The 21677-nt window shown below is 43.4% G+C and overlaps 1 protein-coding gene across 1 annotated transcript in view; it reads left to right on the forward strand.

Moving 5' to 3' along the window:
- Window positions 1-1054: 1054 nt before the first annotated feature.
- Window positions 1055-21677, forward strand: part of C11H10orf67 (chromosome 11 C10orf67 homolog) — a 133198-nt gene continuing 112575 nt past the window's right edge. The window contains exons 1-2 of the mRNA XM_030941281.1: window positions 1055-1278; window positions 12953-13073. Of these exons, the coding sequence (XP_030797141.1) occupies window positions 1073-1278; window positions 12953-13073 (327 nt within the window). The 5' untranslated portion in view covers window positions 1055-1072. The remainder of the gene's footprint in view (window positions 1279-12952; window positions 13074-21677) is intronic.

Here is a 21677-nt window from a genome sequence, read left to right on the forward strand (position 1 = left end):
CTTGCAGTGAGCCGAGATCGCGCCACTGCACTCCAGCCTGGGCGACAGAGCTAGACTCCGTCTCAAAAAAAAAAAAAAAAAAAAAAAAAAAAAAAAAAAAAGAAATTAAAAACCTCCACAGAGTAAAAGTAACTCTTTTTCTCTTCTCTCTTCATCTCCCTCCCAAAAAATAAGCCTTCACAGAAGATGATTTTGGCATTGGTTATGATGTTTTATTGGCATTTGGGGCTTTTAATCTTTGTCTTTAAACATAAGAGTAGTGATAATGCTACAGCGCTTTTATTTTCCTATTTTGAGCTTCTAAATCTAACTAAGTTCTTTTTCACTTATTGTTACAAGACAGAGAAGAGGCCGGGCGCGCTGGTTCACGCCTGTTACCTAGCACTTTGGGAAGCCAAGGGAGGCAGACTGCCTGAGCTCAGGAGTTAGACCAGCCTGGGTAACACGGTGAAACCCCGTCTCTACTAAAAATAAAAAAAAATTAGCCGGGCTTGGTGCTGTGTGCCTGTAGTCCCAGCTACTCGGGAGGCTGAAGCAGGAGAACTGCTTGAACCGGGGAGGCAGAGGTTGCAGTGAGCCGAGATCACGCCACTGTACTCCAGCCTGGGCGACAGAGCGAGACTCCGGCTCCAAAATAATAATAAGAAGAAGAAGAGAGAGAAGAAAAAAATTATTTTTCTGTAGATAATATATTGAAATGCAGATGTAGTATAGACAGTTCTAAACCAGACAATGACATTTTAAAAAGAAATTTAGACAATGTTTACAGAAAAACAATGGCAATGACATACTGATATTAGAATAGGTGTCTCCTATTAGTTGGCAATGAGTTATACATAACTTAAAACTAAGAATGACAACAGTTTCACTATAAACTCTTATTATTGTAGAAACTTGGTAAAATTGAATTCCACACTAGATGGTATAGTTTAAGACTTAACGCCTTATGTTCTGACCTGACCTTATTAAATAGAAATCTGTTCAATCTCTGCAAGGAAATATTTTGTCCAGGAAAGCCTACGTTTGTGGTAGGTGGAGGCAGTTTATTAGGCAGCCTGCTCGCCTCTTAACGATGGCCTTGGTCTGGGATCGCAGGGCTCATTATATCATGAGCATAGTTATTACATGGGTTCACTGTTTTTCCTCCTCCCTGAGGGGGACCTTTGGCACACGCTGGGAGGCCATGAAAGCCAAGGCCACCGAGCTGCGGCTCTGGCGCGCGCGTAGGAAGCGAGAAGCTCGGGAACCCAAGCCCCCGCAAATGCGCGGGTCCACGAGGTAGGCCAAGCTCCGCGCCTGGGTAGAGGAGGAAGCGAGTAGGGTCCGGGGGCGTGGCAGGAGGCTGAAGGTTTATTTACAGGGGTGCAGCTTTCTTTTGGGGTATCGCAGCGGCCGCCAGGCTGTGGGTGCCTTGTGGGGATGCCTTGAGGCAGGTGGGACAGTGGAAACGCAGCGGGTTGCTCGGGATCCCGCCCAGCCTTCTCCTACCCCTCTCCACTCCCTAATCCCCTCCTCCTGCGCGTGCTCCCTCCCTATCCTCCTTCCCATCTCTTCCCCCTTCCCCCACTCCTTCCCCCTCTTCCTTCCCTCCACACCTCCTCTCCTTCCTTTCCCTCGCCCGTTCCCGTGCCCCTCCCTCTCCCCCTCCGCATCCCCCACCCTATCCTCTTCCCACCTTCTCCCTATCCCCCTCCTCCCCATCTCCTTTCCCCTTCCCCTCCCTCTTTCCTCCCTTTTCCGCCCCACCCCGTTCCCCGCCCCCCTCCACCCGCGGCTCTCCTCGGCCCCAGCCCACGGATTCCCGCGCTTCGCGGGTTCCCTGGGAGTCGCCATAGCAACGGACGCTGGGTTCCTGACTCCAACTCAGCCGAGCAAGCGGCTGCGCGGGAGGCGCACGTCCCGGGATGCGATGGCGAACTGGGGCGACACGCCTGAGACAGAGGAGTGCCGGAAGATCATGGAGGGCCTGGAGGCCTCTATTGAACAATTCCAGTTCAACCCCAGGTGACCCGCGGGAGAAGCAGTCCCCGGCAGCCCGCCCCGGAGCCCTCGCACCCCGGTCCTCGCTCAACGCCTTTCCAGGCCCCTTGCTCCAGTCGCTGGACTTCAATTTTTTGTTTGTTTTTCGAGGGGATCACTGTCCGAAAAGAGCTGCAGTTTTCACTTCTTCAAGTGTATAGCTGGACACTAAGAGCACGGACTCTGGAGCCAGACTGACCGGGTTCCAGAATCTTGGCGACCCTCTCACAGGGGCCGTGAGTTAGGCGACTGATTTCTCTGTGATTCAGGTTTCTCAGCGGGAAATAATCGTTCATGAACGATGAAGAGTAGTGCCTGCTTCATAGATCATAGTGAATATTTAATGAGCTAATCTAGGACACAGTACCGGTCTTAGTCCCCTCGGGCTGCTGTAACAAAACAGCATAGGTTGGGTGGCTTATAAGCAACAGGAATTTGTTTCTCCCAGTTCTGGAGGCTGGGAAGCCCACTGGCAGATTCTGCGTCTGATGAGGGTCCCTTCTGCACAGACAGTACCTCCTGGCTGTGTCTTCACATGGTGCAAGGGGCAAGGGGCAAGGGAGTTTCCCCCACATCCCCCGCTCCCACTTTGCCTTTAGAAGGGCACTAATCCCATTTATAGGGCTCCACTTTCATGACCTAGTCACCTCCAAAGTCCACACCTGCTAATATGATCATCTTGGGGCTTAGGATTTCAACATGAATTTTTAGGAGACACAAACATTCAGACCATAGCAGAATCATAGAAGTGTTTGCCGATGTCATTATTTGCTATTCCTTGATCCTTGTTTATAACCCCTCCCTTTCATAATCCTTTGCCCCCTGTGTTCTAGCTTTGTTGTTTATTTGGATAATGTAGAGTTGATGTTTCTGGGAAAATGCAAATTTCTTTCTAAAAACCTTTTCAAATCAATAGGTAGCCAGAACTAGCTTAGCTGCTATGGGAGAACTTACCATTGTATTAGGCAGGGGCCTCATGGTGCCAGGTGGGCTGGTTTAGGGGCAAGCCCCTCACACAGAAGCAGCTCCAGGGTGAGAAGAAAGGACCACAGGTGTCCTAGCCCAGCAGTGGGACTGACCCAGTGAGGCAGTGCTGCTGGGCTCGGCTTCTCCAGCTTCACTGTATTCAATGGGTATGTTTGTTAAAATGGGTCAGGGTGTACGGGACCTGGTCTAGTGATGGTTGTGAATAGCATTTATTAGAGGTAGCATATGGTAAACACCAGAGGCACATGGCGTCTACCCTGTTCTAGTGTTTGCTGATAGGAATGGTGTCCTGCCCTGGACTCCTTGGCATTCCATGGTTGGGTAGCTCCCCCCAAAAAATGTACCTGCTGGGCTCAAGGGCAGACCAATGGTGCCAGGGTGCTCACTGACTGAACAAAATAACCACTGATGCCCATATTCATTCCTCTTCACCCAAAGTACTAGGGCAACTGAGCCAGTGCCTGGGTGTGAATGAGCGAGGCTCAGGTGCTGAATGTGGTCTACAAAGCAGACGAAAGCCCAGCCTTTGTGGAGTTTGCATCTTAGTCAGGAACTGATGATAAACTACATAAACAAGTAAACTATATAATAAGTTAGATAGTGGTTAGTGATAAGGAAGAAACCTAACATGGGGAGGGAGAAGAGAAAAGTGAGTGAGTGAGTGTGTATGTGTGGCAAGTGGGGAGGGAGTTGTGATTTAATTTTTTTTTTTTTTAGAGTCAGGGTCTCACTCTGTCATCCAGGCTGGAGTGTAGTGGCACGATCATGGCTCAGTGCAGCCTTGAACTCCTGGAGTCCAGCGATCCCTCCACCTCAGCCTCCTGAGTAGCTGAGACAACAGGCACACCCCAGCATGCCTGGCTAATTTTTTTTAATACAGGGTCTTGCTGTGTTGCCCAGGCTGGTCTCAAACTCCTGGGCTCAAGCAGTCCTCCAGCCTCGACCTCCTAAAGTGCTGGGATTACAGGCATGAGCCACCATGCCCGGCCTGGATTGCAGATTTTAGAAATGGTGATCGGGGAAGGCTTCACTGAGAAAATGACATTGAGGTGAAGACTTGCAGGCTTGAGGGGGGAGCCCTAAGAATCTATCAGGGTACCAAGTGTTCCAGGCAGAGAGAACACTGAGTAGAAAGACGGTGCCTGGATGTCCTAGAAGCAGCAAGGAGGCCAGTGTGGCTGGAGCAGAGAGGGAGAATAGTAGAGGTGAAGTCAGAGGGAAGGGGTTCAGTGCCTGTGGTGAGGGACTTTAGACTACCGTAAGGACTTCAGCTTTTACTTTGAGATGGGAAGCTATGAGGGGATTGGGAAAGAGGAGTGACATGATTTGATTTATCCTTCAATGGGATTACTCTGACTGCTGTTTTGATAATAGACTATAGTGAGGACGAGGGCAGAAACAAGGAAACAGGAGACTATTACAATATTCCTTGCGGAAGATGACTGTGGGGTAGCAGTGGTTGGAGGTCCAGAGAAACCTTGATGAACAGGTAGAATGGAATTGCCAGTAACCCAGAAGGGGAAGATAATGAGATGAACAGGTCTGAAGGGAATATCATAAGCTTACTTCTGGTGATGATATGTCAGCAGTGACTATTAGACGTCCGTTTAGGCTGTTAAGTAGGTAGTTGATTAGATGAGTCTGAAGTTAAGAAGAGAGGTTCAGCTCAGCTATATCAGTTTGGAAATAATTAGCACAAAGATGGTGTCTTAAGCTGAGCCTTGGTGACATCAGCCAGGAAGTGAATGTTAGTTAGAGAAGTTTATGAGCCATGGGGCACATCAAAGTTCTGTGTTCTTTGAAGAGGAACAAAAGAAAGCAATATTCTTATTTAGCACTGAGAAATATGCCACAGTGAAAGTTTAGCACACCTAATGCTATCTTCATTGACTGATTTATTAATAAACATTTGCAGGATGGATAATTCTAGGATTCAGTGAGAAGAGTCATTGCATTTTATTAATACATATCCGTAGGTCTGTTTTCCAAAATAAATTAGGATGTTAATTTTGTATCTAATTTATTTTAAAAAACATAATTATCTTCCTCAAATTCTGTTTTATGCATAATCACCAACTTATTATTCAGAAATAGAATTGCTGAGACTATAAATAAAGACTGTGTAGGAACCACTTAGCTAATTTGTTGTGATGTGGGTTTCCATTCTAGGCAGCAGGGTTGTTAGCTAAAATTAGAGACATTTGGAATTTGAAGGGACACTGAAGAAAAAATCTTCCTCTTTCACTTAGATTCTGAATGAGCTGGATCTTTTTTAGTCAGTCACATAGTTAGGACTGGTGAAACTGGAGAGTCATGGGCTTATCCTCATCAGGGATTTAGAAGAAGAATCTGCCACTTCCAGCTCCCCCTCTGTCACCCAGGCTGGAGTGCAGTATTACGGTCACAATTCACTGCAGCCTCTGACCCCTGAGCTCAAGGGATCCTCTCACTTCAGCCTCCTGACTAGGTGGAGCCACAGGTGTGTTCCATCATGCCCAACTAATTTTTTGTGTGTGACGGGGCTTCACCACGTTGCCCAGGCTGGTCTCAAATTCCTAAGCTCAAGCAGTCTGCCCTCCTTAGCCTCCCAAAGTGCTGGCATGAGCCACAGCACCCAGCCTGGACCTGATTTTAAAATATCATATTGTATTATTGTAATATTATGGCACCAGAAAGAATAACAGAGAACAGAATTTCAAATTTCTAAATCATATCCTGAAAAAAATATATTGATAAAAACTATTCACACTCCATAAACCACCCATGATAGGTCTTTTGCTTAAAATGGGAAGGAACAGAAGAACATACGTGTTCGTGCTTAATGAAAAATGTGGCTGAATAGTAAAAAGGAGCCACTTACCACTAGGTAAGGTAAAGGATTGCATTTCTAGCTTGGAAAAGTGAATCACTGAGGTCTGTTAAATGTGCAGCAGTGTAGACTATACAGAAACAGAGTTAGTTCCCATGGCTGTTTATATTTACTATATTGATGTAGCACTCAGGGTCCAGATAGGAGGCAGAAACCTCACCGCTAAACTTGAACAGCGACTATTTCCTGTTCTTTTTTAAACAGTAAGAAGGATTTTTAACCAGTAAAAGGCAGTAAGGCGGTAAAAGAAGACTCTAGGCAATACAGTGATAGTAAATGCAAAAAGCAGCTATGACCTCCAGGTCTGAGGAAGAGGAAACAGGGCAGGAACTAAGGAGTTAGAAGTCCTGCCCTCAAAGGCTGAGATTAGGATGATACCTCTTTGGAGAAGACTTGGTGGCAGAGAAACTTGCCAGAGGGCGTGACCACTGCTGGTCTGCAGGGATGGCTTGCCCAGTGGCTGCAAAACTTGCTGAAAGGTACACACAGGTCAAAGTTCCTTACCTAGTTGCGAGATCCAAATCTTCATTCCTGGAAGTCCTGACTTCCTAAAAGTTCTGCTTTTTTTTTTTTTCTGCCTTTTTTCCATTAATCTTTACTACTGGGCACGGAAACACTAAGAGGCACCCCAAAGAATCCTCTGGGTTCCGGACAGAATTCTCCTTGACTCCATTGTTCACCAGCAACCTAATTGCCCCGTGGTATTCAGAATCAGTCACTTCAGTCAGTAGAGTGATCCCCTTTTCTGCCTTCGTTTCAGCAGCATAAGGATCACAAAGTGACCGGTCATCAGTGTCATCTAATTCAATAGAATTTCTGTTATGTTTTCTGGTGGAAACATTCTTCCCTTGTGAACTAAGACTTCCAAACCAGCAGATCCTAAAGTTGTAGAGACAGGAAACCATAATTTTGGGTGTGAGTTATTAGGCATAAGAGTGAGAGGTGCCTCTTCATTCTTGGACCTATGACTGTAGAAGAGATAGCACCATATACTTTCAAAGCATATACTGCGTCCTGTGAGACAGAACTACATTCTTTCATGGATTTGCTTCTCCCAAATGTTGCTGGCAGTACGGGTGTGTGCCACCATGCCCAGTTGATTTTGCTTTTGTTTTTTTGTAGAGACAGGGTCTATGTTGCCCAGGCTGGTCATGAACTCCTGGGCTCAAGCGATCTTCCCGCCTCAGCCTCCCGAAGTGCTGGGATTGCAGGCATGAACCACTGTGCCTGGCCTTAAATGAACCTTCAGCAAGCTACTTGACCTTAAGCCAGCCACTTCTGGGTAATGGGTTATATGATAAGATCACTGATTTCCATGGGCATGAATCCATTACTGCCTGTCTTTTGGTGTGAAATGAGTTCCTTGATGGGAAGTGGTCCTGTGAGAACACCGTGATGATGGATAAGGTGTTCTGTAAGTTCATGCCTTGTGGTTCTGGCCAGTGCGGTATAGTCAAGGAATGCAAATCCATATCCAAAATAAATGTGTTCCAGTGAGGATGATGGAAGAGGTTCAGTGCTAGCAACCTGTTGCTAGGTGGCTGGCTATTCCCTCTGGTTCATGCTGCCATATTGGGAGCTCAGTATTGATCTCTGCTGTTGACTAGTGAGGCACTCAGCACCTGTGGTAGCCAGGCCAGCCTTGGTAAGGGGAAAACCACGTTGTTGAACTCCATCCCTGACACCATGGCCATTTTGTTCAAGGGCTATCAAGCAAGCAGGGGTGACTGCAAAAGGAAACTGACCGATATCCACAGAGTGTGTCATTTTGCCTAATTATTTAACTACTGTCTCTGCAGTGGCTTCCCTTGGGTGAGCATTCAGATGCTGCACAAACACCTGTACAGTCTGTGCCCATTTTCAAAGGCTCATCCACAGAACTCTTCCCAGACATTCTTGACATCCATCTCCCAATCTGTTCCTTCCAAGTTCCTGACCATCCTGCTAACTCTTTAGCAGCTGCCCATAAATTAATATCGATATGTAATTCTGGCCATCCCTCATCCAGAAAAAACAGACAACCAAATATACTGCTTCAGTTTATTCAGTGAGAGGATTTTCCTTCATGATTGTCCTTCAAGGTCACTTCTGAGTGTGGCTCTGAGACTGCAGGTAACTACCGGCTGGTGAAGAACCCATCTGTGAATCAGGCTTGAGGTTTTTTTTCCCTCAGTCACCTGGTCATAAAGAACTTCTCGGGTTGGGTTGTCAGGGCTTCAACTTTAGTAGGCATGGTTCAATTTTTCCCCTCATTAACCTTGACCTTGTTGAGCTGGTGCCTACCAAGGTCCTCTATTTTAAATTTACTGTTCTTTTCTTTGTAATAAATTACTATTTTCTAGGTATTACAATTTTCTTTTTTCTAAAACTTATATTAACCAGACATGGTCACCAATGATGACTCCTCTATTTTTATTTATTTATTTATCTTTTGAGATGGAGTCTAGCTCTGTCACCCGGGCTGGAGTGCAGTGGCCGGATCTCAGCTTACTGCAAGCTCCGCCCCCCGGGTTTATGCCATTCTCCGGCCTCAGCCTCCCGAGTAGCTGGGAATACAGGCACCCGCCACCTCGCCCGGCTAGTTTTTTGTATTTTTTAGTAGAGACGGGGTTTCACCATGTTAGCCAGGATGGTCTCGATCTCCTGACCTCGTGATCCGCCCGTCTCGGCCTCCCAAAGTGCTGGGATTACAGGCTTGAGCCACCGCGCCCGGCCTATTTATTTATTTTTTGAGGCAGGATCTCACTCTGTCATCCAAGCTGAAGTGCAGTGACACAATCCAAGCTCACTGCAGCTATAACCTCCTAGGCTCAGGTGATCTTCCCACCTCAGCCTCCCAAGTAGCTGGGACTACAGGTGTGTGCCACCACACCTGGCTAATTTTTGTATTTTTTATAGAGACAAGGTCTCGCCATGTTTGCCAGGCTGGTCTCCAACTCCTAAGCTCAAGTAACCCACCCACCTCAGTCTCCCAAAGTGCTGGGGTTACAGGTGTGAGCCACTGCACCCCGCCTGATGACTCCTATCTTATGTCACCTTTATGATGACTGCCACATGGTAATTCTCTGCTTTTTTTCTATTTTTTTCTACATTTATTAGAGCTTCCCATTCTCATTTATTTGTTCATTCATATCAGTATGGATTGATGGATTCCTATTTTATACAATGGCTTATAATCTGATGCTTTCATTATTGATTTTGATGTTTAAATGTCTTAAATATGTCCAGTGGGTGTTTCTTCAGTCTAGTTTCTTCATCATTTTTACATTTTCCCATCATCTTTTGAGCATTTCTTCACTCTATGGCAAACAAAATGTTTCAGGCTCTTTTTATACTTTTGCTTTTATGTAATTTTATATACTTTTATTCCAGTCTTGGAATGAACCATTTTTTCAGAGACTTCATTTCTTTTAGCAGAGGATGGTTTTTAGAAATCAACATCTGGGGCCAGGCCTGGTGGCTCACACCTGTAATCCCAGCACTTTGGGAGGCCGAGGCAGGTGAATCACTGAGGCCAGGAGTTTGAGACCAGCCTGGCCAACATGGGGAGACCTTATCTCTACTAAAAATACAAAATTAGTCAGGTGTGCTGGTCCATGCCTGTAATCCCAGCTACTTCAGAGACTGAGGCGCGAGAATCACTTGAACCTAGGAGGCAGAGATTGCAAAATGAGCTGAGATCACGCCACTGCACTCCAGCCTGGGTGACAAAGCAAGACTCTATCTCAAAAAATATATTGAAAAGAAAAAGAAGAAAGAAAAGAAACCAACATCTGAGTGTTAGATGTGCTTATCACTACTGGGGTGCCATTCTTCTAGGCCCTCTCATTGGACAGAACTAGAAACAGATATGTATAAATATATGCACATACATATATGTTCACATATATATGTGCACACATATATGCACCTGCAACTATTTATATATCTATCTATATGTACAAAAGCATGCATTCATACCAATTCTTCCCATTCCATTCCATTGTCTAAGATAACTTTCTAGTCTACTCTTTCTCTATGTTTGTAAATATCTTTCCTAGAACTGACAAACTTGACTTCTGTCATTTTGAGAACATTTACTTACTCATTCAGTGTATCTAGTCTCCCACTATTGTGGTCCTCTTCTCTGTGTGTCACCTCTGTGCTGCTTCCCCTGTTCCTCCAACTGACCCACATTCTTAGCCACCAGGCTTGCTGTTCTTCTGTGCATGACTCCCAATTTTTTTTTATGGCCCCATGTCCTTGACCTCCATGTTGATTCCTTCACCCTGAGAAGGGAAGAGAATGGAAGGCAAAAGAAGGTAGAAAAGAAAGTGGTTACATACGGTTTTGATAGGTACAACTGTGGGGAGACTTAATCCTAGGCTGAGGGTATTGTTAAGGTACAGATGTATTTGGGGGAACATTTAACTAGCAGACATGTGACACATGAGTAAATTACATGGGGTGTATGTAATGAGAAATGATGCTCATCACTACCTCAGCATATATAGCATATTTTTATTTACTTGTTTACTATAATTAGTGTATGGAAAGTTAAAAATTCTGTGGGATTAATTGAAGATCTTTATTTTGGTATTTATTTTATTTATTTTGCTTCAAGGAGTTTTCACATTAAATGGCCTTTCTTAGTTGATATTGCTATGCTTTAATAGTTTTTTCCAAATATGATGAAAAAACTATGACAGTTCAAAACATCAGAGTGACAGTAGAAACCACCACCACTGCAGTACTAATAATGGGTAACATTTCTTGAGGGTTTACTGTTGTATCAAGGATCATTCAAAGTACTTCTAAGTATGAACACACTTATTCTCACAGTAAGTCTATGAAATGGGGACTATTATTTTCCATAAGAGGAAACTAAGGCACAGAAAGGTTTAGTAATTTATCTAATGTCATGTATCTAGAGTACCAGTCAGGATGCTTTCAGCTACAGTTGACAGAAACTGCCAACAATTGGTGCATTTACTCTGTGACATTACAGGAAGACTGGAGGTATGGTAGGTTTCAGAGCTAATTGAGTCAATGGCCAAGCAAAGTCATCAGTCAAATTTATTTCCATCTTTTTTTTTTTTTTTTTTTTTTTTGGAGATAGAATCTTGCTCTGTCACCCAGGCTGGAGTGCAGTGGTGCGATCTCGGCTCACTGCAGCCTCTGCCCCCCAGGTTCAAGCGATTCTTGTCCCTTAGACTCCCAAGTAGCTGGGATTACAGGCACGTGCTACCACACCCGGCTAATTTTTTATTTTTAGTCGAGGCGGGGTTTTGCCATATTGTCCAGGCTGATCTCAAACTTCTGATCTCAAGTGCTTCTCCCACCTCGGCCTCCCGAAGTGCTGGGATTATAGGCATGAGCCATCGTGCCCAACCTATTTCCATCTTTTTGAAAGCTCATCATCTATGCCCTGGCTCGCTCCCCTTGTGGTCACCGAGTGACTGTGCCAGTTCTTGGCATTACTTCCACCCTTGGCAATATCCAGAGTCAAAGAAGAAAACTCTCCTCTGGTGCCCCCTTTGTAGGAGTAAAGCTTTCTTACTAGCCCCCAACAGACCCTTCCTAATGTCTCCCTCTTCAGACCTGGGTTCTACAGCTATCCCTGGATATCCACTGCCAAGGAGGGTAGGATAACCGTGATGGGCGTAGCCCAGCTTGGAGTTACACTTGGCACTGGGGATATGGTCAACTTCGTCTGAGTTCTGTGGGGGACAAATCTGAGGTTCAGCCACCATACAAGAAGAGGGGAGTTGCCATGGGATGCCCCGCATTGGGGTCTGCTCTCATCAGCAGAACAGGCGGGATAGAAGCACAGACATTCTGCCTTTGACACTTACACTGAGAAGTCTGATAATTCTACTTGTGCTTTTGTGGTTATCTTATTTTAGCTGACATTTTAGAAACAGTTGTGGTAAGTTTGATCAAATTGACAGAGTGCATCCAGAAAATTGCCTTCTTAATGCTGTTTGAGATGCCAGTCCTTAGAAATCTGTAGAATTTACAAACACTTGCTCCTGGCCTATTCACATTTTTCAGGAATAATGTTTGAAAATCAAATATAGGAAGGTGTGATCATCTTAAATAAGCAATTCTCAAACTTGTTGGTTTTAAGACCTCTCTATAGTCTTAAAAAATTATTGGCACCCTCAAAGAGATGTAGTTTATGTTGGTCCTGTTTATTGATAGTTGCCAGATGAGAAAGTTAAAAGAAGAAAATTAAAACATATTTAAATTGATTCATTTAAAATAAGGATAAACCAGGTATGTGTTAGTATAAATAACAGGTTTTATTTATTTTATTTTATTTTTCTGAAACAGGTTCTCTTTCTGTTGTCCAGGCTGGAGTGTGGTTGTGCATTCATAGCTCACTGCAGCCTCAACCTCCTGGGCTCAAGCAATCCTCCTGCCTCAGCCTCTCGAGTAGCTGGAAATAGCATATTTTAAAGAAAAACTAACTGTATTGTTCTAAAACAAAAACTTTCATGAGAAGAGTATCACTGTTTTACATTTTTGCAAAGCTTTTCCATGCCTGGCTTAATGGAAGAGAGCTGCTTCTGTATAATCTGTAGCTTCTGGAAAACTCCATTGACCATTTGTGACATAATGATACTAAAAAAGACAAATAAAATCTTAATACTATTATAAAATTAATTTGATCTCATAGATTTTCTAAAAGAGTATCCCAGAACCCCAGGGATCCTCAGCCCATACTTTGAGAACCACTATCTTAAAGGATTTCTGCTGAATAGGCCCATGTATAACCTAGAATTATTTCCAGCAGTAGCACAGGCAGTAACAGTATGGAAGATATTAAAAGCAGGGATATAAATTGATCATATCTCAGAAAAGTGGAAATCAGTTGAGTATTCATAGAGTAATATGCCTCAGTCCAGGGAATTTGATAATCTCATTATCCTCATTAGCTCCAGATCACAAGAGCTAATTCAGAGGCTTCCTCACCTCACCAACCTCTTAGAATACTTAAAATATGATATGATTTACACAAAAAAATACACACTAACATCTATTTCTAAGAAAATATGTATGACATAAAGCACATTTCATTTCCTTTGTTTTCAGACTTAACATTTCAGATGATTTAAAGATTGGCTTTTTCAGCACAGACCATGCCACTCAAACCGATTCCAGTGAAATACTGTCAGTAAAAGAATTGAGTTCATCCACGCAAAAGTTAGCACAGGTAAATCTGAATTTGTTTTGAAACTTCTGAGAAAATTTTTGGCGTTAATTGCCTTCATGTTTCTTTCATAGACAAAAGTGAACTAAAATTTTTAAAATGTTAGCATCTTTGACAAACAGCTGAACGATAGTTGTGCTTCAACAAATTATTAATATAAGCTACTACTTACATTTATGTCATACTTACATATGTTAATTCGTTTAGTAAAGTATTTTGTTACTCTGGTTGGAAATTCTTTTGACATCTGTGAACATTTTCTATTTTTGATACTTTAAAAAATTATCAAATATTTTTGCATATATAATGGATAACTGTGTAACCCACCATCCAACTTTGCCAAATTTTGACATTTTGTTAAATTTTCTTTGAAGTTTTTTTTTTTGTTTGTTTGTTTGTTTTGTTTTGTTTTTTTTTGAGACAGTGTCTTACTCTGTCACCTAGGCTGGAGTACAGAGGTGTGATCATAGCTCACTGTAGCCTCCACCTCCAGGATTCAGGTGATCCTCCCACTTCAGCCTCACAAGTAGCTGGGACTACAAGTGCATGCCACCATGCCCAGCTAATTTTTTGTATGTTTTGTAGAGATGGGATTCTGCCATGTTTTTCAGGCTGGTGTGGAACTACTGGGTTCAAGCAATCCACCCACCTCAGCCTCCCAAAATACTGAGATTACAGGCGTGAGCCATCGTGCCTGGACTGATCTTTTTTGATTGTAAAGGAACATAGTATTGCATGTACGTTGGAGATGAAGAGTTATTATTAAAAACCCTAATCAATAAAGCTGTCACATGAGGTAGCGTAACACTATAAATACTCTTGTCTACCTTGATTTTGTTTTTACACTTGTAAGTCATTCCATATTGACATAGAGCTTCCTCATTTATTTCACAAGTACATTACATCACAAAATGTGCATCATATATTTAGCTTTCCATATTGATGGACATTTTGGTCATTTCTAATATTTTACTGTGATGAATAGTCCTGCACATACTCATATGCCAGTAAATCTGTGATGTAAATTCTTAAAAGTGGAATTTCTGAGTCAGAGGATGTATGCATTAGTCATTTTGAAGGATATTGCCAAAGTGCCCTGCATAGAGATTGTACCAATTTACACTCCTGCTAGTAACTTTTGAGAACGTCTCTTTCCTACATATTTGCCAATTTATTGTCTTCTTTTATACTTTCAGAAATATTTTATTTTACTCTTTAGTAACTAAGTGTGTCCAAATGACCATGTTATGGTCAGTAGGATTCAGATGGAAATGGTCTGTGGCAGCTCTGGGGAACCTTCTTTGAGACTCAGTTCACATACGCCCTCTGTCACTTCTCCCTTCACTCCTCCTTCCCATTCCCCTTCCCTTCCTTCCCTTTTCCCTTCCCTTTCCCTTTTCGCTTCCCTTTCCCTTCCCCTCCCTTTCTTCCCTCCTGGTTCCCCTCCCCGCTCCCCTTCCCCTCTCCATCCCGGTTCCCTTCCTTTCCCTTCCCGGTTTCCTTCCCGGTTCCCTTCCCTTCCCCTCCCGGTTCCCCTCCCCTCCCCATCCCAGTTCCCTTCCTTTACCTTCCCGGTTTCCGTCCCGGTTCCCTTCCCTTTCGGTCCCGGTACCCTGCCCTTCCGGGTTCCCGTCCCGGTTCCCCTCTTTTCCCTTCCCGGTTCCCTTCTCCTCCCTTCCTGGTTCCCATCCCGCTTCCCTTCCCTTCCTTTCCTGGTTCCCTTCCCTTTCCGGTTCCCGTCCTGGTCCCCTTCCTGATTCCTGTCCTGGTTCCCTTCTCCTCCCTTCCCGGTTCCCGCCCGGTTCCCTCCCCTTCCCGTCCTGGCTCCCGTCCCATTCTCTCCTCCCCTCCACTTCCTTCCTGGTTTCCCTCCCGTTCCCGGTGCCCGTACTGGTTCCAGTCGGTTTTCCTTCCCGGTTCCCTCCCCTTCCCGTCCTGGCTCCCGTCCCAGTCTCTCCTCCCCTCCACTTCCTTCCTGGTTTCCCTCCCGTTCCCGGTGCCCGTACTGGTTCCAGTCGGTTTTCCTTCCCGGTCCCCTCCCCTGGCTTCCCGGTTTCCCTCTTCTTCCCTCCCTTCCCGGTTTCCTTCCCCTTCTCTCACATCCCGGTTTCCCTCCCCTTCCCATCCCGGTTCCCTTCACTTCCCGGTTCCGCCCCGATTCCCTTCCCTTCTCGGTTCCATCCCAGTTCCCTTCCTTTCCCTTCCCGGTTCCCGTACCAGTTTTCTTCTCTTCCTTTATTACCGTCCCAGTTCCCTTCCTTTCCCTTCCTGGTTCCCGTACCGGTTTCTTCTCTTCCTTTATTACCCTCCCAGTTCCCTTCTCTTCCCTTCCTGGTTCCTGTCTCTATTCCTGTCCTGGTTCCCTTCCCTTTCCGGTCCCGTCCCAGTCGCTTCCCTTCTTTTCCCAGTTCCCGTTCTGGTTCCCGTGGGTTCCCATCCCTTCCAGTTCTGTCCTTTTCCCTTCCCTTCCCCGATCCATTTCCGGTTCCCCTCCCAGTTTCCGTCCCGGTTCCCTTACCTTCCCGATCCCCTCCGTTCCTGGTTCTCGTCCAGGTTCCCGTCCGGGTTCTCTTTCAAGTCCCCTCCGCTACTCCCCTTACCCTTTGCAGCTTCTCTCCTTTTCCCTCCCTCTCCTCTCCCCTCCCTTCCTCTCCTCTCCCCTCCCTTCCTCTCCCTTCTTGGTTTCCCTCCCTTCCCAGTTTCCCTCCCCTTCCCTTTTTTCCAGTTTCCTTCCCCTTCCCTCCTTTCCCAGTTTCTCTTCCCTTCCCATTTCCCTTCCCTTCCCTTCCCAGTTCCCGTCCAGGTTCCTGTCCCGCTTCCCTTTCCTTCCCTGTTCCTGTCCCAGTTCCCGTCCAGATTCCCTTCCCTGTTCCAGTCCCCGTCCCGTTTCTGTTTCTGGTTCCCGTCTAGTTCTTTCCCTTCCCGGTTCCTGTCCCGCTTCCCTTCTTTTCCTGGTTCCCTTTCCAGTTCCATCCTGGTTCTCTTCCCTTCCTGGTTCCCTTGCCTTCCTGATTCCCTTCCCTTCCTGGTTCCCATCCCGCTTCCCTTCCCTTCCCTTCCCGGTTCCCTTTCCTTTCCAGTTGGTTCCCATCCCTTCCCTTCCTTATTCCCTTCCCAGTTCCCGTCCTGGTCCCCTCCCCTCCCTTCCCAGTTTTCCTCCCCTTCCCAGTTTCCCTGTCCTTCTCTTTCTTCCCAGTCTCCCTCACCTTCTTCTCCCAGTTTCCCTCCCCCTCCCTTCCTATTTTCCCTTCCCGGTTCCCTTTCCTTCCCAGTTCTCTTATTTTCCTGGTTCCCGTCCCGGTTCCTGTTCCGGTTTCCTTTCCTTCCCTTGCCAGTTCTTGCCCCGTTCCCATCCTGGTTCCCTTCCCTTCCTGGTTCCTGTCCGAGTTCCCTTCCCTTTTCTTCCGGGTGTGTCTGGAGTTGGTTCCTGCTGGTGGGTTCCTGGTCTTCCTGACTTCAAGAATGAAGCCACAGACTTTTGTGGTGAGTGTTACAGCTCTTAAAGATGTCACGGACCCAAAGAGTGAGCAGTAGCAAGGTTTATTGTGAAGAGCAAAAGGACAAAGCTTCCATCGTGTGGAGGGTGGGGTGGGGGGGCATGGGCCACTGCCAGCTTTTATTCCCTTATTGTACCCTCCCATGTGTTCCATTTCTGTCCTATCAAAGTGCCCTTTTTTCAATCCTCCCTGTGATTGGCTACTTTTAGAATCCTGCTGATTTGTGTGTTTTACAGAGGGCTGTTTGGTGCGTTTTACAGAGTACTGATTGGTACGTTTTACAATCCTCTTGTAAGACAGGAAAGCTCCCTAACTCCCCACTGGATCCAGGAAGTCCAACTGGCCTCTCCTGTTACCAGTTCCCATCCTGGTTCCCTTCTCTGTTCCCTTCCCTTTCCTTCCGGTTCCTGTCTCAGTTTCCTTCACTTCCTGTCCTGCTGCCCCTTCCAGTCCCCTCCCCTCCTCTCCCCTCCCCTCCCTTCCCTGTTTCTGTCCCCTCCCTTCTTTTCCTGGTTTCCCTCCCCTCCCCTTTCTTCCTGGTTTCCTTCCCCTTCCCTCCCTTCCCGGTTTCCCTCCCCTTCCCTTCCCAGTTTCCCTCCCCTTCCCTTCCTGATTTTCCTTCCTTTTTTCCTGTTTTCCTTTTCTTACTTCTTCCGCTAGAGCATGGATCCTACTGTTTGGACCATGAGGTTGAAACAGTATACAGCAGAGTAATAAAACAGAAGAATCTTAGATCATTTCACCCATTGATTGCTTAGGTAGATTTCTAGGGAGAGAAATTAACTTATTTCTCATTTATGCTTATGTTACTTAGATTTTTTAATTTTTATTTATTTATTTATTTATTTTGAGACAGTGTCTCACTCTGTCACGTAGACTGGAGTGCAGTGGCAGGATCATAGGTGACAACAGCCTTGACTTCCTGGGCTCAAGTGATCCTCCCACCTCAGCCTACTGAGTAGCCGGGACTACAGGTGTGTGCCACCACAGCTCGCTAATATTTTTTCTACATTTTTGTAGAGACAGGGTCTCAATATGTTGCCCAGACTGGTCCTAAATCCCTGGCCTCAAGTGATCCTCCTGCCTTGGCCTCCCAAAGTGTTGGGAATACAGGCATGAGCCACCAAACCTGGCTATTTGGATTTTTTGTTATAGCTGAACCAAAATTTGATACAAATGTTAGATTAAGGATGTCTTCTTCTATTTCTAATTAATAAAATACTTTTTAAAAAATCATGTATGACTGGGTTTGAATACTTTTCATGGACTTATTGAGATGATCATGCAGTCATATGGCTTTTCTCCTTTATCGGATGATGTGGTAAAATTTGGTTTTTGAATAGTAAACCATCCTTTACCTCCTGAAATAAACCCAACTGGATCATTGGATCGTAATATTTCTTTTTGCATTTCTACATTATTTGCTATTATTTTATTGAGGATATATTTTCATCTGTTTGAAGTGACATTGCCCTATAATGTTTTCTTTTCTTTTCTCTCTCTCTCTCTTTTTTTTTTTTTTTTTTTTTGGAGACAGGGTTTTGTTCTGTTGCCCAAGCTGGAGTGCAATGACAATCATAACTCATTGTGACCTTGAACTCCTGGGATCAAGCAATCTTCCCACCTCAGCCTGCTGAGTAGCTGGGATTACAGGAGTGCACCACCTTGCCCAACTAATTTTTAAATTTTTGGTACAGATAGGGTCTTGCTATGTTACCCAGGCTATACCCTTTTCTTATACTATTGTTGTTCAGTCTTGGTACCAAGGTCACAGTATCCTCATAAGATGAGAAGTGTTCCCTAGTCTATTCTCTGGAATACTTCACATAAGATTGGGAATATCTATTTCTTCAATGTTTGTTAGAATTTGCATGTAAAACTGTGCTTATTTTTATAGCTATTGCTATTTTGTTATGTATGTATTCCCATTTTCTTAAATATTCTGGGTCAGTTTTGATGTTATGTTTTTCTGTAAAAGTATTTATTTTTGTTAAATCTTCAAATTTTGGGTATAATGTTTATTGTCTTTTATTATTTTTCAGTATTGTATCTGTAGTTGTATTCCTTTTTAAATGTTTAATATTGTCTGGTATTGTCTGCATATCTTCTCTCTTTTTTTGTTAGTGACTTTTGGCAGAATTGTCTATTTCATTAGGTTTTTTTTCAGACCCCCAATTTTAGTGTATATTAATCCTCTTTATTGTATCTTTATTTTCTAGTTCATAAATTTATTTTCTTATATTTATTATTCTTTCTTTCTGTTTACTCTTTCTTTTCTTTTCTTTTTTTTTTTTTTTTTGTTTTTGTTTGTTTGTTTGTTTGTTTTATAAGATAGAGTCCACTTTGTTGCCCAGGCTGGAGTGTAGTGGCAGAATCACGGCTCACTGCAGCCTTGACCTCCTGGGCTCAAGTGATCCTCCTGCCTCAACCACTTGAGTAGCTGGAACTACAGGCACATGCCACCACACCTGGCTAATTTTTTAAATTTTTTGTAGAAGTGGGGTATCACTATGTTGCTCAAGCTGGCCTCAAATTTCTAAGCTTAAGCGATCCTCCTGCCTCAGCCTTTCAAAGAGCTAGGATTACAGGTGTGAGCCACCATGCCTGGCTTGTTTTTCTTTTTTTTTAATTTCTTGAGTTGGAGCTGGGTATCAATTAGGATAGCATATAGCTCCGTGTTTAGAAAAAACAACTACATTGGCTGCATAAAATATCAAGAGGTGTAGAGTTAGAGAATCCAGAGTTAGTGCAGTAGCTCTCCGATCTGTGTGATGTAGATTCATTTTATCTTCTCATATTTCCGCGATTAGTGCCTGGCTTTTGTTGCCCTAGTTCTGATTCAGTAGCAAGATGGCTGCTCCCCTTCCAGCCTCCATGGAAGGAGAGTATGGGAGAAGTATGGAGGTGTGGTAGTAGCTATCTTAGGAAAGCAAGAACTTTCCATAGAAAGCCTTGCCATATGTTTCTTTGGCCGTAAGTGTATCACATGACCCCTTGAATTACAAGGAGCTTTGGACAAGTATTTTAGCTGCGCACATTGCTGCCCTGGACAATGTCATGGTTCCATCAGTAAAGAAGAACCATGATACCAGATATTGGGCTGACAGCTACCAATGCCTATAGATCGTAGATTTTGAGGCAGTTAAAACTACAAATTTCCCACTAACTACATTTTTAGCTTCTACAAACTTTGAAAGACAGTATTTTTATTAGTATTTAAATTTACTCGAATTTTTCATTTGTTCTTTTCATTTGTTCATGTCATCTGTATAATAAAAAAGTTATTAAATTTGCAAAGATGCTTTTTAGAATATTTTTATATTGCTGATACTTAACTTCAGTGCTTTGTTGTTGGAGAACACAGTCCTTGTGAAACAAATTATTTGGTGTTTGCTGCAATTTGTGTTGAGGCTTTGTCTGAGGTCAGTCTTTGTCATTGTGCCACAAATACAATAATTTTTTTGTTTTTTTTTTTTCCCCTGAGTTGGAGTCTTGCCGTGTCACCCAGGCTGGAGTGCAGTGGTGCAATCTTGGCTCACTGCAACCTCCACCTCCCAGGTTCAAGCAATTCTCCTGCCTCAGCCTCCCAAGTAGCTGGGATTACAGTTGCACGCCACCTTGCCTGGCTAATTTTTGTATTTTTAGTAGAGATGGAGTTTCACCATGTTGGCCAGGCTGGTCTCAAACTCCTGACCTAGTGATCTGCCCACCTTAGCCTCCCAGAGTGCTGGGATTACAGTTGTGAGCCAACATGCCTGGCCAGGAAATTTTTTTAAAAATCTGTATTAATTACTGGATTCATATATTTTTTCTATATGAAGACTTTTGCCATATTGTCCTTTTTGTTCAATGTTAATTTATCTGTATCAGCATTCTCTGGGCTAGTATTTACCTGGCAAATCTTTCTCTTTTCTACACTGACATTATTTCTGTGTTGTATCTTCTCTTATAAATTGTATATGGTTTTGAAAAATCCAATCTAATAATCTCTTTTAATAGCTAATTTATTCTATTAGTATTAATTTTGACTACTGATAAATTTGTATTTTTCTGCCAACTTCTTTTTAAATTTCTCTTTATCTTATTTTTTCAATACCTCTTTTTTCTCCTTCCCTACTCTCCAGTGATTGTATTAACTTTTCTTTAGTTTCTATTCTCTTCTCTACTAGTAATTAACTATTTTATCTTTATACTTTTAATGATTAATCTCAAATTTGAACATTCAACAGTTGACTAGAATTTGTAATTTCTACCATACAGTACAAGAAATGTAGAACCTTTATCTCTAATCATGTCCGTCTTTTATATTATTATTATTATCAAGTATTTCAGTTGTTTTCTCCTAATATTTTTGCAGTTAACTCTTCATATTGTTTTATACAATTAATGCTTGTTTAGATTTACTTACATTTACCAATTTATTTGCTCCTCATTCTTTCCCATATCTCAGTACTTCTTTCTGCATTTAATTTTCATTATTCTAAAGATCTTTTGATCCTTTGTTCAGCAAGGATTATAGTGTACTTAGCATTAATATTGCACAACTTCATGTAAAACGCAGTAACCTTGTAACTGTTTACCACCCTCCCATCTTTTATGCTGAGTATCATATGTATTGCATCTATTATACATACATTATAAACTCATAACAGTGCTATAAATTTTAAGCTAATAAGAGGAAAGCTAGTATTTTATATGTACCTAGATGTTTATCTTCCTTTGCTCTTTATTCTTTCCTGAAGATCTGGCTTTCCAGCCTGAATTATTTCTCTTTAGCCCAAAAAACTTTATTTAGCTATTCTCTTATTGTAGGTATTTTGGCAATGAATTCTGTTTTCTTTATTTAAAATGTTTTTACATTGAATATAGAATTCCAGGTTGACAAGTTGTGTTTTGTTTTGTTTTCTCACTTTACAATTGCTCTGCAGGCTTTAATAATGTCTAAGAAAATAACCATTATTAGTCATTCCAAATGTTATTCCCCTGTATGTAGCTGTTTCTTTTCTGTCTGCTTTCAACATTTTCTTTTAATCTTTGGTTTTCAACAGCTTGATTATTATGTACCTAAGTGTGGTTTCGGTGTATTTATCCTGCTTGGGTAAATAAATTA

The sequence above is a fragment of the Rhinopithecus roxellana genome, chromosome 11 (genome assembly GCF_007565055.1).
Source record: "Rhinopithecus roxellana isolate Shanxi Qingling chromosome 11, ASM756505v1, whole genome shotgun sequence".
NCBI lineage: Eukaryota > Metazoa > Chordata > Mammalia > Primates > Cercopithecidae > Rhinopithecus > Rhinopithecus roxellana.